General features: G+C 38.9%; 1 protein-coding gene across 1 annotated transcript in view; it reads right to left on the bottom strand.

Moving 5' to 3' along the window:
* Positions 1-13,422, bottom strand: part of GGH (gamma-glutamyl hydrolase (conjugase, folylpolygammaglutamyl hydrolase)) — a gene marked incomplete at its 5' end in the record, with an annotated part of 14,298 nt that extends 876 nt beyond the window's left edge. Inside the window, 7 exons of the mRNA XM_009586550.1 lie at positions 2,719-2,856; positions 4,118-4,208; positions 4,312-4,418; positions 5,279-5,417; positions 8,708-8,792; positions 11,963-12,013; positions 13,295-13,422. Coding sequence (XP_009584845.1) covers positions 2,719-2,856; positions 4,118-4,208; positions 4,312-4,418; positions 5,279-5,417; positions 8,708-8,792; positions 11,963-12,013; positions 13,295-13,422 — 739 coding nt within the window. The remainder of the gene's footprint in view (positions 1-2,718; positions 2,857-4,117; positions 4,209-4,311; positions 4,419-5,278; positions 5,418-8,707; positions 8,793-11,962; positions 12,014-13,294) is intronic.
* Positions 13,423-13,903: the final 481 nt, after the last annotated feature.

Below are 13,903 nucleotides of genomic sequence, written 5' to 3' on the forward strand. Positions count from 1 at the left end.
TGGGGCCCCGTGGAGAGAGAAGCCCACGCTGGAGCAGGTTTGCTGGCAGGACTTGTGACCCCACAGGGGACCCACGCTGGAAAAGTCTGTTCCTGAAGGACTGCACCCCGTTAAGGGACCCAGGCTGGAGCAGTTCATGAGGAACTGTAGCCTGTGGGAAGGGCTCACATTTGAGAATTTTGCGGAGGACTGTCTCCCATGGGACAGACCCCAGTGCTGGAGCAGAGGAAGAGTGTGAGGAGTCCTCCTCCTGAAGAGGAAGGAGAGGCAGGGACAAAGGGTGATGAAATAAAAGGCAACCCCCATTCCCTGTCCCCCTGTGCCACTGAGGGGGAGGAGGTAGAGAATTTGGGAGTAAAGTTGAGCCCGGGAAGAAGGGAGGGGTGGGGGGCAGGTGTTTTAAGATTTGGTTTTATTTCTCATTATCCTACTCTGATTTGATTGCTAATAAAATTAAACTAATTTCCCCAAGTCGAGTCTGTTTTGCCCATGGCAATAACTGGTGAGTGATCTCCCTGTCCTTATCTCGACCCACGAGCCTTTCATTATAATTTCTCTCCCCTGTCCAGCTGAGGAGGGGAGTGATAGAGTGGCTTTGGTGGGCACCTGGTGTCCAGCCAGAGTCAACCCACCACACCTCCTTGGCAAAGTAAGTTATTCTGTGTAGCATAACAGCAAATGGAATTACATCTTCAGAAAGCTGGTTACAGCATGTTTTGTTACTGGAGAGGGAGAAATTTAATTATTAATTTAAAGTCAAGACTGCACAAAAATATTTATCCATGAGATACTGGCAGTATCTACCAGAGATACCAGTACTTGTAATACTGAAAGAAATGCATCAGAGTATCAGCCTACGAAAAATTGCAGTGTTAGCATGGACTGTACTGGTGAGGAAAATGAAAACTGAATCCTTGTCTATCATGTTGGCACCTCTACACAAGTTAAAATTAACGATGGATGGATATGAAAATGATATTTGAGTAGAATGGTTTAGTTATTAAGTATATTTTTGCCAGCTGAAAACAGTTTACATTTTTCACCCTGTGGTTTATTTTCAAAGTTAAGGAAGACATTACATTAGCTAAAAATATCAATTACCCGTTGCAATGTTATGATATGAAGTATTCACTAGGAGCAACTGTATACAGATTGGGGAGGTAATGAAGAATAACTCGTAATTTGGTATATGAGATGGGGGTAGACACATACAGCTGGCTGACACAAGTTTGTTCTACTAGAATTGAAGGTCAACAGATCCAAAAGCTAGTGACACACCTGTGTGGCACTATGCACAAGCTCATTGCATATGTACACATATACAAAAGAACTCACATGCGCTGTGTCTCAACAGGACTTACAAGCAGAGCTGGCACTTATTTTGCCACATTTACTTGGATAATAGCCTGAGCAAGCTTACTTCTGCCTGTAATAACTGTGTCTCAACAGGACTTACAAGCAGACCTGGCAACTTATTTTGCCACATTTACTTGGATAATGGCCTGAGCAAGCTTACTTCTGCCTGTAATACAGTGTGCAGACACATACTAGAGAACGAGAGTGTAGCAAACAAAACTAGAAATCATGCTGCATTCTAGTATTAGACTACAGAAGAAAAAACAGACTCATACTATACTTTCTCCTATTTTCCCCTTTATTTTTGTCTTCGTCTCCCATAAGTACACCCTATCAAAATTCTTAAAATACAGGAAGCTTATGGATACTGACAAGGAATTTTACGTGAATTTGCTACCTTTTCGCAAAGGGGAGCACGACTACATTATGCAAAAAAGAGCCTTGAACTTGTACGAAGCACAACATTTATTTCTACACTCTCACTGACCACATCAGCACAAGTTGCATTTCTTTAAATCACTGTCTGCTTTCTCTGATTAGGTGACTCTCTTGATTAGAGATCAAATCTAGAGACCAAACTCAATTAGGTTATTGATTATGCTCTTCATAGTCCAAATCGATCAGGTAAGACAATTTCATAAATAGTCAATTTAAAATATGAAAATGATATTTCAGCAGAATGGTTTAGTAAGTATAAATAAAGGAATAAAGTAAGTTTGATCCCTTCAGATACTCCTGTATTTATATCCTGCTTATTTAGAGCAAATAGACCAGAAGTGTCATAAATTATCAAAGTTTTACACATTAGTTACTTCCAGCTTCTTAGGGTATAAACAAACAAATTAGAAGCTCTGTAAAATTCAAAAACTTCTTGTGCTGTCGACAGTATATAACTGTTGGGCACCATATTGCATCCCTTTGATACATCCATAAACTGCCCAAGCAGTATTTATAATCTTGCGGCATGTATTTTGCAAGCAAAACTGAGAATACATTGAATGACTGTAACTCAGTTTGGAACTGAAGAAAGCTCTGGAATTACAAATGGAGTATTTTTTTTTATTTCATTGTCTTTGTGTTTACCTGTGAAATGGTAGAAAGTCACAGCACAAACAATGCTTTTGAGCCAGTCTACTGAAAAGTTTGTGGAATGCCTGGCCTTTTGATGTCACTTCTACTAAGCCATTCTATTTCTAGTATCCCTTGGTTTTTTATAAGCCTATAAAGATTGCAGAGTAATCTTCTCAGAAAGCAGTAAGAGGTACTGCACTTTGACAGCTGAAAAGGAGGTCTGTCGTCTTCAAAGATTTTCACTAATGCTTCACTCTAAAAAATGACATTTATAGATAATAAACTTTTTACCTTCATTAATGAAGAAGTCAGCTATATAATATGCTGCTCTTACAGCTGATGGGGAATGTGGAATGCCTGGTGAATTCTTCCACTCAAAAGGATTTTTCTCTGGATGCCACTGGACGCCATAAATTGGATATTTATACGCTGCAACAAACACAAACCCATAAGCAAGGTCTATGCCTTAAGAATTACGCGCTTAGCCTTACTGCACAAGAAACTCAAAGGATAAGCTACAAAAATACCTCACTTATCAACAGTTTCACAAAAGCTTAAACAGCAAGTTGAAACTGTTAAAGTCACAGTAGAAGTGAAGGAAAAAAAAAACGGGTATTGTAAAAGAAGGGTCTCATTCCATGCAAGATTTCTGAACATAACTGTTTTGATTATTCATTTCAGAATTTTTATATATATATGTATCAGTCTCAAAACTTCCTATCTACTGCCAGCATCACTCAACATAAAATATTCACAGATACATGGGAGATCCCTGGCAGTTCCATGGGACAGGTCCAAGTCTTCGGATCTCCTTGAAGGCCCAGTCAATCCAGGGGCAGCTCGCATCTGCTCTGTGCCAGGCCTGATACACGCAGGGGGAGGCCAGTCCTTAACCCTCTTACAGAGAATAGCAGCACAGCAGCTGATGACTGCTCTGTGATAAACCGCTTGCAGGCACAGAAGATGTCTGTCATTAGCCTAATCAGGTTTTCGATCAAACTGCTATTCTTCTCTTCTGGAGGACAGCTGGTTTGCCATACAGAAGAATCCCATGGGCCGACAGCTGGGCCTTACTGTAGAGCTGCTAGTAGTGTACTGATCAAGATAAACCAATCCCTAAAGAGCTAACTTGTTTCTTGAGCTGAGCAAGCCTGGTGCAACACATACGCAACACAAGATAAGTAATGCAAAAGGTTTCTGGAGGAGGGCAATTACCAGTATTGCTGCTGAAGTAATGAAGGATGTTGCTGTCACCTCAGTACCCTGAATTGTTCTTCCCGTACAGCAAACAGACACAGAGCATCGCAAGAATGCAAGCATAAGCAGACAGACAGAAAGCAAGGTGCAACAGAGGCACATTGCACTGCGGAGGGATTAAACTATTACAGGATGAGTGCTGTACACTTCACATCACAGCATTCGAATATTCCAGTGCTAAAGTGTAACAGCATATCTGGAGGGGGAACAGCAGGTGAGAGAAGTAATTAGGCTCACATGTATGTATTCAAAAGATAAAATATCTCCCTGCAAACAGATTATGTTCCTCACAGCCAGAGCACACTGGCAGGGCTGATGCTCACTCTGCTACTCTAACAGCAAGCTTGCAGTACAAATTAACATCAATGCCACAACACCTCTAAAGAACTAGTTTGTTACAATTACAGTTTACAAAGGAAATTAATTTCCCTACCTTCCATGGTAGATATAAACTCCACTTCATCATCCGTGTTAGTGGTCAGAACATTATAGAAATTACGAAGCTTTTCATTCTTTGTGAAATTCTGTGATAAGGAGGGGGGAAAAAAAGATGTGTTATTTGCTCATTTATTTCTAGTTTTAACAGAGCACATGCATTTGTGTTCAGGAAATAAAATGATCAAATACCTCCATGGAGAGGCTCCACTTATGAAAGTTTGATGTCAACGGCTCAGTAGCAAATGCATATAATACATCATCAGGAAAATTCTTGAATAATCTACTGTCTTTTGCAGCTATTACAAAGAAAAATGAAAAAAGGATATTGTCCATTACCCAAGCTGCTAACAGATGGACTAATACTGAACAGGAGACAAATTTAATCAAATACTGCATTAAAGTAAACTTTTTTCTGTAGTATAGCTTTACGATTTTAGAATATGCTGCAAGGAAAATCAGTGAAATAACTACAACAGGTTTCCAATATGCTGTTACCACTGTCCTCCAGTCTTGATCCATAGAGAACCCAACTTTGCTACCTAAGTTCTCACTAAAATAAGCATCATTCTTTACCACTCATTTCAGCGACATTTCTATTCACAATGAGCATAAATGACAGAATTTGTGAATGCTACATGGTCGTAGATGGATTACTCGCAAATTAAAGGATAAAATATCAAGAGAGGCCACATTTTACCAGTATTGCTGAGTAGCACAGCTCTATCTTAAGGGATGTCTTTGATTTCAATGCTGTACAAGTGGGACAGCAATGCTAATATTCATCATTAGGAAAGATGCAATTTGAAAAATTTAAAATTACCTGCTCTCCGAGTTCGATAGGTTTTGGACCCATGAATTTTGTTCAACTCTGTAACAAAAAGGGACCTAAACCCACATTATTTTTGCAGGTCCAAATTATCAAATGACTCAACGAGCTACAACTGTGGTTTTTGCTGACTGCTGTTGGTTTCAAATGGCTTGTGCTCACATCTCTGCTTTAGAAGTGATAGAGTTGCAGTCATGGCAATTTAATAAGAAAGAATTTAACAAGATAATCATCAGAAACCTCCCAAACATTCACCCCTGCATATTTATCACAAACAAAACACAACACCTCTCAGCAAAACTAAGACACAAGACGTAACAGATTTTTCACCTGAGGTAAAGTTCAAAGGGAGTGCAAAACCATCTGTCTTGGTATTAACAAGTAAAACCTCGCCACTTGTGAGATACGTAAGCTCTTCGTGTCCAAGACATGTTCCCCATACTGGGAAATAATCTCCTTTATCGTTAGCCTTCAAAATAAGAAGCAACAACATCAGGAAAAAGTACTGAAAATTTACAGAAAGAAGACTGAAGAGAACTTCCTACTCTTTTCACTTTCTCTTGTGTAGGTGAGAAGTAAAACTACTACAGTAGTACAAATTGCTACCAGTGGAATTGTAACAGTTCAATTACAATTGCAATAAACACAGACTCCCTTAGTTTTTCTCCTAAAATATGAAGGCTAGGGGATATACACATGCCTGTTGAAGCAGCAAACTGAGCCTAATGTTGATATTAATTTGACTGTTCTGTTCTACGAATAAGTAATGTTGAGAGCAGCCTAAACAGAAACCACAAAATGGCAACGTTTCTATAAAAAAGGCAATCATAAGAAGGGACACAAACCAATCTGTCACCATTTTGAGGGAAAGCCTATTCATTACAATTCATACTTTTATATGAAGCGCGTTATGACCACATAGCCAGGGCACTATGCAATGTCCGTATGCCTATGCCCACCCACCTGTATTAAGAAAACATAAATCCTGTCACCAGCATGGCTACGGCCTTAAGTGACATACTTATACACTTGTTTAACTAGCAGGTTTGGACCTGTGTTCCAGAAAGATAAATTGTGAGTTTAAGCAACATAAAAAAGTGACAATCATTTTCAAAAGAATAAAAATTGTCAGGTAAGTGCAAAAACAAGAGAAGAAAGCAAAAGGGAGAAAAGAAAAGCAAAAAGAGAACACAGCTAGCTTCCTGTCGCTTAACTAAGCACAGTGCATACACACAGTGGAAATCTGCATTTTTGTATGGTTTATTCCTGATAGCACATGTTAGAGACTGGGATGTTTCAGAACTCCTGTTTTTGTGAAATCTGAGTAGTATTTCTTAACTTGTTTCTAAACATTTTTAAGTTATGCATACCATACCACACATCCACCCCTGAAGAGCTGCTGCTCAAAAGCCATTTTTGAGAAAGATGAAATTACAGGCTTAGAATAAAAATGTTACCCTACTGCATTACTGATAATATGGTAATAAAAGCCCATATAACTACTACTTCTCAGAGCAAAACATGGAAGATTTACAGGAAGAAGACTAACAGTACTGCACAGTCTTCATGACCACCCGTCATGCATGGCTAGACACAGGACTTGCAACTCCGCTCTCTTTCATTTCAGTGAGGAATAAAACCACTAAAGACAGAAAATAGACTACAGTTTAAGAACAATTACAACTGAACTGTAAACATTTTGTACCCACCCTCCCCTCCTTCTAAATAAACATTAGTCTGGAGGCTAAGCATATATTAAACAACACCCAAGACATCACATTTTAAAAACTAATTTAAAAGCTGGAAAACAGCATTTCATTTAGGTTTTTGCCTAGCTAGTAAAATTCTATTGACTTGGATGGGGATTAGTATTTCACATCCTCTATTCATATTAAAGCAGAACCAGACCAAGTAATTTCTCATTGTGAACATCTGAAAATGAAAAGGAGCCCCTCATATATTTTAAAAAAACATAAAATTCAGTCAACTCTGTACCTGCTAATATACTCTTGACTATTGTAGCTTACCTTACATTAGTAAAACTACCAATATTTTATAGCGCTAATTAAGTCTCAAAAGATGAAAATCAAAACACACAATCATCACAAATAGCACAGAAAAAAACCCCGACTTATTAGTAAGGGTTACCTATGATGAACTGAAAATTATTTTCTGCCTTTCACTCACCTGAAGTACACATACCACCTAATAAACCTGCCTCTCTGATCATAAAATTATGACACATGCAATTCAGTTAATCATTGCGAAATGTCAACAGAATTCGTAATTGTACTGCAATCCACAAGAAACCCTTATCCCAATTCTGAATACCAAGACACCAGCTGCACTTCATACCGTGAGCAGTTTCAAAGAGACAAATGAGATTAATTGCCTCACATAAAAGTGAGATTGTCTTTGCAAGATTCAGTTTAAGCCGACAGACTAACAATCACCACAAATAAAGATAGACAAAAGAGTAACAACATTGGTATCATGGGGATTGAAGAGTAGGAAGCTCAATTACTAAGTTGCAGCAGCTGACTGGTCCTGTGAATGCCACTGCCTTCGCTTTCCTTGCCTGCTGTTGAAAGCCAGCAGCAAGGGTACAAGAGGAATTCCTCGCTGCCAATAAATGCTTCTACCATGGTAACAGTTTAAGCACTACCCATAACTGCCTCTAGAATTGGGCAAAGTTTTCCAAAGTATGACTTCTGTGACAATGTTAATCAATGTTAGCTGAAAATAAAATAAATCCAGTAAAGAGGAAAAAAGGAAGAAAATTTACATTTTTTAATCAATTTGAATACAGAAGATTCTTAACAAATCATAGGGATTGTATATAAAGCTTAGTGAATCTCCATGCCTTTCCACAATGCAAATTTTACTTCAAAATGTGTTGATTACTATCTGAAAAAACCCACCTCTTGTGCTCTAAGAAAATTAAATCTTCAGTAAGGATTCAGAGCCTTCCTGATGTTCTTTGAAAGAAACAGCCTTCCCAGAAACTCAATCTTTTCTTAATAAAGCTAATGATCATACAAATATTAAAAAGTAATTAATATAACCTTTCAAGTGTTCTTCCCACCTTTTTTCGTGTTATAAATTAAGCTAGTGTTTACTTCAAAAATCTGCTATATTTACAGTTACCAATGCAAAGAAATAGGTAAAATGGTATAACGTGCTAATGTAGATTCCTCATCTGCACCTTCAAAGATACATTTAAATCTACTTAGAGATAAGCGAGAATAAAGATGTTTCACTAGCTATAACATATATGCAAAGGGAGGCCTTAATGTTATATTATTGTAAATTGGTTTATTTAAGAGTCTCTCTAGAATTCCTTCCAAGTCTAAACTTTAGTCATAAGACTTCTACAAATTATTACATTTATGTATATCTTTGTTTAACATTTAATGTCAATGGATATCCTGCACTTTTGGAAGGCATTATTGTTACTTTATTGCAAGTTCCACACAGCCATAAAGCCCCAGGTACAATGAATAAATGATACTGTTCTCACCTGAAGAACTTGGGAGTTTAAGACCATGACACAACATGTAACAGCAGAGGATGTCAGAAGTCTGAATCTTAAGCTATTAAATGATTTTTTTACACAGAAGACAGCAATGAGCTACTTATTATGGGGCTTACAGTTAACACGCTCAATGCCAATGGAAAACTATGAAAATATGAGCCTCCCTGTCATTTTGATCTCTGAACAGTGACAATAACAAGAACAGACTGTTCCTTAGTAATTACCTCTAATGCCTTGCGGTAAAATATCTTAGCAACCCTGGAATATTCTGAAGTCTTAAGATCCACACCACCTCCTGGAAAAAGTACCCTGAAAGGCAACATCCAAGAATCTGATTAGCAACGGTGATCAAACTAAAACCTGGACAATCTACACAGAGAAAGGTCTGACAGTGATTTTAAGGGTAGGATTCAGGTCTAGGTTAAGACACCTACATTTCAGACATCTATAGATAGGCATCTAAGCTTCCATTACGGACAGCAGGGATCTAGTCAGAAAACTCAATGGAGACTCGAATAGGTTTTCTAGAGCAGACACCTAACTGGTTGGTAGGTTGAACAGCCCTGTAGGCTCCACTGGCTGTACTGACTAGCACTCAATTAATTATGTGAGTTTAGACAGCTAGCACACATGCAGACAGCTAAGTTTAGATGTCTAAGTCTTTGACTGAACCATATCCTAAATCTCAGTGTTCTTCTACTGAAGAATGGTTATTATCACAAAGCAGTGACTGAGCCTTGTGCAACGTAAGGAAGAGGAGAGTAAACAGAAAATACACAAAGCATACAAATTTCAGCTGGTACACAAAAGGGTTGCGTGCCATGACTCCGTCAAATCCTGTCCTGACTCTTAGCTGGCTCTCCCTACCACTTTAAAATCCTGGCTCCAATCTTAATTCATCCTGTTCAATTTCAGTAAAGAAGAATTGTGGCCTTGGCAGAGGGACCTTCTTCAGGCAGACAACATAGATCAAAAAGTTCCCATTAAAAGGGAAAAAAAAGTACATTTGGCCATAACCTTTGATCACACAGGATCTAATATAGACAAAGAAGACAAAGCAATCTCAGAGACAATTTCAAAGAAAGAGTGCACCATTGTTTTCCACCACAAAAAATTATCAGCAATAGCAATTCTCTGCGTGGCTCCCCAAACTCAAATACCACAAAAGAAGATGACTCAATACAGTCTAGCAGAGATTTCACATATACACACAATGACATGGAAAGTAATCAAGTACCAGAGACAGTAACATGAAATAAAGGAAGTCTCTTCTGGCTGTAACCGGAACAGTACCCGCAGAACCGACAGAACTGAACACGTGAGCGCTCCCTAACCTACTGCAGCAGAACCTCAGTTAGATTTATTCAAGCCACATTCATCAGTTGCTGATTTTTTACCAAAATGGCTGAAGGATTTCCTCTACATTTCCGTGCTCTGGAAATAGCAACCTGTATCAGTGAGATACTAACAAGCAGCTAGAAACAACTGATCCAAAGCATCTGCAAAGCGAGTGTGCGTTTAAACCCTTGTGACCAGGTTTATTTTACAGTGACTGATGCACAGGATCATGCAAAAGCCACCAGGTATTTGGTGGAAAAGTAGAGCAGTATTCACAAAAATATAAATTAGATTACTCTCCATGCCAATATAGAAAATGAATACAGCTGAAGGTATTTTCAAAACAGGCCAGATTTTAGATTTCTACAGAGATCTAGTTAGACAAATAAGGCAATCCTTACCTGGAAGCAGTGGAAAATTCACTTTACCTGTTCCTTTTGTTCAAACCAAAAACTGGCCAATACTAATTAGGAAAAACAATTGTCATTTCTGCTAATACAAAAAGGAAGTAACCCATTAAGTAGCAATGATAATGGCTTGATATTGTCATAAGCAGATTGAAATGCAACTACCTGTATTCCAGTATCTCTAACTGGTTAGAGCTGATGACGTTCCCTGTGAATTTCAAAGGCTATCTCAACAGTACATTGCTATATTCATAAAATTTACTATAGTAGAGACAGAATTTTATGATTTTAAGAAAGTCGCATTTAATAATAAATAATTTCCAACTGCAAAGAACCTGGAGCCAAGGTCTTACAACACGAAAGATCAATGTATCTCTTTCTTATTCTAAGTTTCCACAGAATGGAAAGTCCTTCCCTCCAGAGATCTTACTTGTTATTTATACACAGCTATGCTGTGGAAGCCATTAGCTGACAGTGGAGGGCAACAAGAAGAAATATAGACCATCCTTACTCATCTATATAGCACAAACCCAACTGCCCGTCATTGCAAAGACAGAAGGATAAGGAAACTGGATCTTTTTGCCTAACACCCTCTTCTGCATCGAGGTGGGTGGCGAGGTAGAAAGAATGGGAGACTCCACTGGTGAAAGTCCTTCTGGCAACCAAAGAGAGGCTGGCAGCCATGACAAAGGGATGAAATGATTCATTTTGTCTCCAACATGAGGAGCCACAGGGGAGAAAGTGTCACTGTCTTATACTTGCTTATACCGCAAGACTGTAAAGACCCATGTCTTAGTGTACAGGGCATGCTGTGGAGCATAAGAGGACAATGCTCTCCTCAGACACCCACAGGTCTAAATCTGCAAGTTCTATACAATTTGATTAACATTCTAGTATATGCATAAGCTTAACAAAAGTATTCATGGTTTAAGATACTCATCTCATGACTACAAGTAGCCCAATCACATGCCATGGGCTCACATACAATCAAGCCTTTGAAGTACAGCATCAGCTGATCTAAGTCTTCCAAAGTGCACTTTTAGCACAAGGCAAACATAAAAGATTTTGACTTTGCCTAGTCCACAATTAAAATGTGTTCAATTAGATGACATTATACCACATTTAAAATGTAGGAAGAACACATGGGTGGACTGTTGCCATAGATCAGCTGAAAAGTTAGAATGTTTGTCTAACAAAGACCTAAGCCACAGAATCACGACAGACAAGACGGGCCGTTCAAGCAGCAAGAGAGAAAGCACCCATAGAGAAAAGGGTAGAAGAGACTGGAAATCAAAAACTTTTATGATAGAGGAGATATGGAGAGGACTGGAAGAGGGAAGAAAGGGTAGGAACAGGCATGAAACACCCAGCAAGTGCTATTAAATATCAAAATTAAGGTGATCACTGAAACAAGGAAGAGGAAAAAATTAGCAAAGAGGAAGTGGGCTATTTCACTTGTAAAATTGTTAACCACTATAACGCCACTTCTGCCTGCCTGCAGACAAGCACAGGAGAATGCCAAGATGAGCCTTGGTACTGTTGCAGATTATCTGACGTGCTCAAGGAAGGAAAGGCAGCAGAGCGACATTGGGTGAAACAGCGCTCTGTCTTAGAATGTATTTACATGTCTGCAGCGCTCAGCACAACTTCTCAAGAAAGTGTTCTTGGGAATACAGCAGAGCTCAAAACCAGAACTATCACGTCTTCAACAGAAAAGCAGTGCTCAAAACTTACCCATTAATAGAGTGGAATATTTTATCATATTCTTCATCTGAAAGATTTAATCTGAAACACCAAGAAAATAGTTACAGAATACATATGAAATATACATATTTAACCACAAAAATATCATTGTTATTGAACATAAACATGAGACAGAAAATATGTAGAAAGCATGCTTTAAACAGAATAAAATGGGCCCAAATCAAATGACACATTTCACTTGAAACAACTCAATCCCCAAGACTGAAAATAGGGCCCTGTCAGATACAGTTCAGGATTAGGTACTCTGAGACACCTTTGCAGACACTCGTTAAATTTAACATTTACACGAATGGCATGGTGGTTATTTCCTGCAGACCGGCAACTCCGGTTTCCAGTTGACTCCAAGAAGGGCAGAGCTGCAAACAGTGGGTCACACCCATTCTTCAGCAAAGATGTAGTTGAGAGGTGGAAAGATGAGAAAGACCTCAGCATCAGCAAAGCATCAGCAAACCAGTATGATGGCTACACCCCTGCAGAACTGATACACTGGGTATATTCAAAGCATCCAGCTTTGTTGCATCTAACTTAGTTGCCAGAATTAGAAGCCTCCATTCACTGATGAAGCTTCTGGTCAGCAAATGTTCTGAAAGCTCCATCAACTACGTGAGCAACACTGGCTTCTAATTCAGGCACTTAACTGGTGCTCTTACTGGATTGTGTAGATACACCCTAGGGTAATTTTCTGCAGCTGCATTAGTATCATTATTAAGATCTGACGATTATCATTTTAACATCTGATTTCAGTGCATTTACTATGAGCAACAGCTGTTGGCTACGAATTATTGTCAGTTCTGTTACTTACTCTGCTACTTTTTACCCAACAACCAAAATACAACAACACATGAAGTTAGTGACGCATAGTTTGAGCAGAACTGGACTTTGGTTTCTTCAAGGAGCACCAACAGCCTCCCTCCATTACTTGAATTCTAGGACTACAGAATGTGACAAAAGATAGTATGTATACAGGTATCTAGATATCTATGTGTGTTTGTGGGGCACTACACATTAGACTGAATATAGCTAACTTCAAAAACCATGGATGCAAACTACGGAGGGTAGTTTTACAGGTAAAAAAAGAGTATTTTTCAAATAAAGATTATCATAAGAAAAGATAATAAAAATTACACTTTCCAGTCTGCTTTTATTCTGATTTTTAAAACTCCCTGCAAATTGTGGCATCTTCAAATAGTCTTTGAGGAGCTCTAAACACTCAGAAAAGCAGCACAACTGCTTTCTGTGCGTCTAAGATGATACCCTTATGTTAAACAATTATTACCCACTTGTAAGGATATAAAGATCTACCTTATTGGCACAACTCGGGCACCGGCAGATTCCAAAAACTTAACATATGAAGCTGCAATATAAGAACTTCCAAATCTGTGGAACTTCTCAAAGTGACATTCCTGTGACAATATCCCTGAAGGGTCCAAGAAAGAAAATTAGCACTATACAAATAGCAAATGCTACACACCGAAAGAAAAATTAAACTCCAGTTTCCTATATGCCAGGTCACAGTGTTACATTTACTGCCTGAAAGAATTACAAACACTGAGACAATAGGGCATCAATCACCTAATCATGCCTAATCACAAGGTACCAAATAACACTCATTACCCGACTAAGACTCAGCTTCCCTGCTTTAAGTACTTAGTACTACAATTTCTCTTAAGATTTTTAAACAAAGTATGTATAGCGTAACATTATTTACAAAAGCTTTAACCAAACCTAGGCTTCAGGAGACCTTTCACTCCACACAGAAACCGCAGGGTTTCATGTCGGCTGTAGGAGCCGTTCCCTCCCCCAGGACAGCGAAGGCAGGGTGCGAGGCAGCCCTCGGCCGCCGTGTTACCCTGGGCCGGCCGGTAATCCCCGGGGAGCGGCCGCCGGGAGCTGAGGGACGGCCACCCCCTC

Source organism: Fulmarus glacialis, unplaced genomic scaffold (genome assembly GCF_000690835.1).
Source record: "Fulmarus glacialis isolate BGI_N327 unplaced genomic scaffold, ASM69083v1 scaffold16351, whole genome shotgun sequence".
Taxonomy (NCBI): Eukaryota; Metazoa; Chordata; class Aves; order Procellariiformes; family Procellariidae; genus Fulmarus; species Fulmarus glacialis.